This window comes from Misgurnus anguillicaudatus, chromosome 3 (genome assembly GCF_027580225.2).
Source record: "Misgurnus anguillicaudatus chromosome 3, ASM2758022v2, whole genome shotgun sequence".
Lineage (NCBI taxonomy): Eukaryota > Metazoa > Chordata > Actinopteri > Cypriniformes > Cobitidae > Misgurnus > Misgurnus anguillicaudatus.
In genome coordinates, this window is record NC_073339.2 from 31,601,518 (window position 1) to 31,608,310 (window position 6,793).

At 38.8% G+C, this 6,793-nt stretch overlaps 1 protein-coding gene across 1 annotated transcript; it reads left to right on the forward strand.

The window, feature by feature from the left end:
• The first annotated feature begins 769 nt into the window (after positions 1–769).
• Positions 770–6,572, forward strand: uchl1 (ubiquitin carboxyl-terminal esterase L1 (ubiquitin thiolesterase)). Its single transcript, XM_055205477.2, has 9 exons — positions 770–914; positions 1,018–1,029; positions 1,463–1,591; positions 1,974–2,109; positions 2,899–2,984; positions 5,470–5,517; positions 5,851–5,920; positions 6,006–6,064; positions 6,157–6,572. Exons 1-9 carry the CDS (start codon positions 882–884, stop codon positions 6,238–6,240), a joined length of 657 nt encoding a protein of 218 aa, XP_055061452.1. The 5' UTR covers positions 770–881; the 3' UTR covers positions 6,241–6,572.
• The last annotated feature ends 221 nt before the right edge of the window (positions 6,573–6,793 follow it).

A 6,793-nucleotide genomic window follows, 5' to 3' on the forward strand; every position in this document is an offset into this window, starting at 1 on the left:
TGCTGTTTTTTCAGCAGGGATGTTAATGAAAGATTCTTTAACAATATAGCTTAAAGGGATAGTTCACCCAAAAATGAAAAGTCTGTCATCATTTACTCACCGTCATGTTGTTGTATGAGGTTTTTTTATTTAGATGACCACAAAAGAAGATTTTTTCATAAATGATGGTTAAGCACACAGTTGACAGTACCCATTGAATTCCCTCATATTTGTTTTTCCTACTATGGAAGTTAATGGTTACAATCAGCTGTGTGCTTACTGCTTACCATTACTTATGAATATATTTTATTTTGTGTTTATCAGAAAAAGAAATTCATATAGGTTTAGAACATATTTCTAAGCATAAAAATTGGAGACAATGTTTTTGATCTTCAATGCGATAAAAGTAAAAACAACACTGTATAAATGTACGTTTTTATACTATATGCACAACTACTCACATTCTGATTTTATATGTTTGTTACTTTGTTTCTGATTTATGCAACACTAAAACATGAGTAAAAATTAGAGTGACTGTTTTTTTAAATCAAGTGATTCAGCTGAATAATACTGGTGGTACCTTCCAGAATCGCCCGATGGCGGAGCGATCTATTTCAGAAAAATCTCAAATAACTTTATCCCATTTCTCTCTCATCCTTGTTACCATGTCCCTTTTCCACACGGCAAATACATGACAAAAGTTGCACTACATTGTGGACATCTGTCCTATCTGCACCTGAAAAGCTCTTGTGTCTGAGCGGACCCCCCTACTGTCTGTGGAAATGGAATATGACGGTCGGATATAAATATAACCTCGTGCGCGCTTGGCCGGATTCGTGTTTTCTCGGGCGTCGCCGCTAAACGCGATAACGGAAGAGTGAAACTAACTGACATCTGCAAGCATGGAGTGGAAACCGATGGAGATAAACCCGGAGGTTGATCATTACTTCACGATTTAGCTTCGCTAGCACACTTGTGTATGCTTTCACTTTTCTGGTCTGCTCTTGACCGACATATTTGTGTCTGTGTCGCTTTCAGATGCTGAACAAGGTACGTTCGCTGAGTCATAAGATGAAATGGTGATGATGATGGTGAGACTGTCTGCTGGACAGGTTTATGGTGTCTTGAACTGGACCAGACTGTACATCGAAAGGGCGTGGACATATCCACTTTCACTGATAAACCTTATGCTGGCTCTGATTTATTAATTTGATGTATCAATTTGGAATAAATGTCTTATGAGTGACTTGTGAGTTACAGTTTTTAACCGAAACACGTAACTCATGTTAAGCAATAATAGTATACAATTTAATTTTAACATGCAATAATTTTTTAGATTCAAATTATAACGATTAAATCAAGGTAGGCCTATCTAACGTTACAATCGTGTGGGTGTGACCATTAATAATATTTATGATGTGTGTGACCATTAATAATATTTTTGATGACGCATTTGTTAAAGATAATTATGCTGTTTATGCAGGTATTGAGTAAATTGGGTGTGGGCTCGAGTTGGCGTTTTGTGGATGTTTTGGGTCTAGAGGAGGAGTCTTTGTCCGGGGTGCCTTCACCATGCTGTGCCTTGATGCTGCTCTTTCCATTAACGCAACAGGTAAACACACACACACACACGGGCGTGGCCCGCACGAGGTTTAGACATGTTGTGTGGGAAACGTTTAGAGACACTCAAAGTTGTCCTTAAATACAGTATCAGAAGTGTAGCCCGATATGTATTTGGTTTTTTTGTGCTAGATATTGAATATACATTATTTGCAGTTTATAGTAAAAGGATTACATTACACTTAAATTTTATTCATTTAGCAGATGCTTTCATCCAAAGTGACTCAAGTGCGAGAGCGCATTTATCTTTTTGTTAGAGGAGCCAACATTAAGTGTAGTCTACAAGGTTAAGTTTAGAAGTAGGAGTTGCATGATGTACCATTAGTAAATGCCCATATAACTTTTAACCCCCACCTTTTTTGTCTGTCTCCTAGCATGAGGAGTTTCGTTCCAAACAGTCAGTTGTCGACGGTCAAGGCGTATATTTTCTGAAACAAACCGTGGTCAACTCCTGTGGAACTGTGGGTTTGATACATGCTGTGGCGAACAACCAGGACACTATTGATTTTGGTCAGTAGAGACATTAACATGATACACATGCCTATCAAAGCAGGACAGGAAGAATGGGAGGATATTTGTATTGATTTGTTTAAGAGACAGTTGGTATTGTGCTAGCCTGACTTTGCTCTACAACATTAGGTCTGTCAGCAGACTTAAAAGGCTGTGTCTCAATCCGCTCCCCAGCTCTCGAGGCCGTGAATCAGTATATCGGGTAGGCAGGTTCAGTCACTAGTAAGGGCCCTAGCTCATTTCACATTGGGACACTGTTCACTTATATTCCTGTGACGTGGCTACTTAAGCATATTGTAGTAATTCGGTTTGCGTTGCATTGTGGGAATTTTTATGGAACAAATGTTCCAGTGCACTGTAAGGTTTTTGCGATCAAGACAGCCCTTAAAATGGCAGACTCCCTGATCAGTGCCCAGACTACTGAATAAGGGAGCTGATTGAGACACAGCCTAATAGCCAAACTTGTGAAAAAATCTAAATGGTAATTTTAAAGGCGGAGTGCACAATGTTTGAAAGCCAATGTTGATATTTGAAATCACCTAAACAGACACGCCCCTACCCCAGTAGAATCTGGACCTTCTTTTAAAAGACCCGCCCCACACATGCGCAACCCGGCAAGGATGTTGGTTAGTAGACACGCTCCTTACTGCTGATTGGCTACAAGTGTGTGTTGGTAGTCGGCCCGTCTCCTTTTCCAAAGCGTTTTTCAAACAATGTGCACTCCGCCTTTAATATAGGTCAGACAGTAGGTTCCAGTTTTAAAATAGAAACTTATTTGCACTTTTTTAGACAACAACTCTGCACTGAAGAGTTTTCTAAAAGCCACCTCAGGAATGTCTGCTGCAGAAAGAGCCAAAGAACTTGAGAAAAATAAGGTATGATAAGTGTGTCACATTATACACATACATGATGATGTTTTTTGTGTTTTAGGACCATATTTGAAGTTCTGACAACTGTCGAGAGGGAATTATTGCTTCACAAAAGTTCAAAAGCTGATGATGAGCGAGCGTGAACCTCTCTCCCCTCAACGGTTTAATTGGCCTTTTGCACAAAACTGGACGTGTGCTTTCAGATACTGTATGCTCTTTATATGCAATGCGCATTGTTTATTACTTTACATAGCTTTTAGGCGAAAACCACAACTACAAAATTATATTCAACCCACCAAAGTGGCTAGAAGGAGCTGTCTTACCTGCCACCACTGAAATCAACCCGCTTTTGTTGACAACAAGCCCTGCGGACAGTGTTTACTTTCTGTGTTCTGTAAAATTTGTTTGCGAATTTAGGGATTTTTGTTTGAAATTTGCTGTTCATCACTCGATTTAATGCAGTACTTTAAAATGCACATAAAATCAGGGTGATAAAACATGGCTACAGTTAAAGGGAGGTTATTCCATAGACGTGGTCCAACTAGTGCAAATGCACGATCACCTCTAGTCTTAAGTCGTGACTCTTGACCTAGACTGCGTACGAATACCCACACTTGTGGTCTTTGCAACTCGAGAGCGCGTGCATGTGACAGGAAGTTTTAAAACTGGCAAAGTGCAGTGCCAGTGCCCTTAACATACACTAAACCCACAATCTCGAATACTGCTACAAATCTGTATTCAAGGCCCCATCATGTACCATGTTCTGGATGGAAATCGTGAGACTTTTGCCTAAACCTCACGAGATGTTGCAGAAACTTTAAATCGTAAGTTAATAAATGGATTTATCTATTATAGATTAAAAGAAGAGTGTTGCACATTTCATTGGTGCCAGCATGTATTTTGTAAAATATCTGCAACTGCTTAATTAGAAACATAATTAGAAACAACATTAATTGTGTTGTTTAAATAAAGCTGCATGCACAAAATGAAGAGTTTTTACAAGTGCAAAGAATTCTGCTTCTGAAAGTTTCACATAGGTGTAGATAATCTTTCAGCAAATGTTATTATTTGTTTGTTTTATTTAAAGAGAACTTAAAAATATATACGTTTTGCTGCAAATTGCTGCCACTACCTCGAATGATATTATAAAACGGCCAGTTCTGGTTCTTCATTCTGATTGGTTGAAACGCGTTCTCAGCTGTGATAAAACTCACCGGTAAACCCACGGCTCAAACCGTATTACATAGCTTGTATCACTGCGCCACTGTTGTTGTGTACTGTAGAAAATAACTGTCAAAATGTCGGATTTTGTTGTCAATTTTGATTTATTGGCTGGGCTAATTATATTATATTGTATTAATTATAATCCTCAACAATTAAACAATTAATGGCGATATCCAGATAAGTGTCAATAAATATTGTTGAGTTTTCTTGTTGATTAATGCTTCCGTGAGGAGTAGTTGTACCGTATATTATCCACTGGGTGGCGATCTTACACAACAACATAAACACTGATGCTTTCACTCAACACTTTAAAACTCAAGTGTATTTTTTGATCAGCGATCTGAATCGGATCTCTAACAAAAGTCATTCACAGAAATGGAATTATCCCAACATTTTGCTCAAAATTTGAGAGGATAAAAGAACATTTGAAGGTAGGGTGAAACGTTTTTATTTTGTTGTTTGAAAGCAGAGGGTCTGTTCTTTCATTTGATATATTGTATGTTTATATATCTAAAGAAGAACATTTTTCTGGAAGGCATTAATGTTTAACTAAAGCTGGGTGGCAACTCTTTTAAAAAACGCTGGCAGGGAAAGTGTTAATGCTTCCAAGCATATTTGATCCACACGTCAACAGTTGCACGGTATAAATGTTAATGTATAAATTAGATGAATGTTAATTTATGAAAATAAACACCACATTCTTAATGAATCATATTTTCATTGTGTCTTTGCTCCGTCTGTTTTGCTTGGGAACCGCTCTGTTGCAGACACACTTGAGTCTAAGGAACTACTTTGTTTGGCGGAAGACTAATATCTGTACTAATATAATTACAACTTATTTGCTGTGTTTTATTATATGAAATCCTGCTATACATAATTTGAAGCAACCGTTTTATAAACGCAATAAGCCCCGCGAAGCAGTGGGTTACCAGTGCATTTTATAACGGCTAAGGGGGTTTTAGGCACTCCGCTTCGCGTCGTGCCTAACAACGCCCCTTAGCCGTTATAAAATGCACTGGTAACCCACTGCTTCTTGGGGCTTATTGCTTTATTTTAACACGTGCTAAGTGTGTCCCATCAGGTCTTCACACCCACTACAACACTTGAGCCAAATACAGAAATATGTCATGTAAACAATCAAGTGCAAAATGTCGTCTAAGAGGGGGCCAGGTTATTTAAGGATTTAAAAACCAATATCTTAAACTATTTTAGTGCACTGGTAAGCAATTTAGGGTCTTTAAAATCAAGGTGTTTTGTTCTCTTTTAGGTCATCCAGGAAACTCATGATGCGGTTGCTGCTGAGGGAGAGTGTCGGGTATGACGTGACTGACAAACACTTTGGGGTGGTTTCCCAGACAGGGATTATCTTTGTCCTAGACTAAAATATAAATGTAAGAGCTGTCCAAACTAAAAACACTTTTCCCTGACATATCTTAAAATACATTGGTGCCCTTTGTTTTGCCTCAAAAAGCACACAAGTGGTGATTTCAGTCATATGGCATATTTGTTAACAAAGTTGTATTTCCTAATTGAACTAAGGCCTAGTCCTGGTTTAAGCTAATCCCTGTCCGGGAAACCACCCCTTAGAGTAATGGATTGTTAATGTGATTCAAGTTAACCTTTTTTCTTGCTGTCTTGTATCCTAAAGCCAGAGGCAGACAAAGTCAACTTCCATTTTATTACATTTGTCAATGTAAATGGTCAACTTTATGAGCTGGGTGAGTGTAAATGGACAGTGTCTTATGTGTCGGCATGACCAAGTATCAGTTTTCGTGCTGACCATAAAACATGTCTTCTCCTTAGATGGCAGAGTGGATGGACCTGTGAGTCATGGAGCCACAAAGCCAGAAAGCTTTGTCGTGGTAAGCATATTTAGTCTTTGCACAGGCTTAAGTAGTTTCAGTATTTTACTACCTAATGAGTGTTTTCTATGTATTTTTGTACATCTCTGTAGGATGCGGCAAGGGTGTGTCGTGAGTTTATGGAGCGGGAGAAAGACGAGGTGCGTTTCTCTGCTGTGGCTCTTTGTAAAGCCTGATCACAAGGCCGAACCGTGAGCAATTCTGGAAAACCCTTCAATTACTCAATACTTACTATCCATAGCACAGAAGGCTTGTGCCGCCTCTTGATACATGCTACACAAACTGCCTGCATGTCTGACTGTGAATTTCTGTTTAATTGCTCTGTCTACAATTCCTAAGCTGTATGTAAACACCAGTGTTAATGGTTTTGTTAATGTACTGTACCTCATTTACAGTACATTTTCTTTTTCTGTGAATTTTGGGCTGGGGCAATATTGAGGAAAACTGTTTTGTGAGCTCATTGGCTTGAATGTGTGAGCAGGTGCAAAATAAAAATGATGATCTGTTACCATGTGTACATATTGAGTGTGCTGTATTGAGATGCTGAAGTTTAGAATAAGTTTTTATCTACATACATTGATGGGTCCCCTTACATGAAAGTCGCCATTTTGGGCCACCATGTTTGCCCTTAACAGACACACTTTTTTTACTATGTTGACTACGACGATGACATGTTTGTCCGGTGGTGGCTACAGTAGCTTCTGTGTTTCAAAAGTGAGGGGTGAGCAG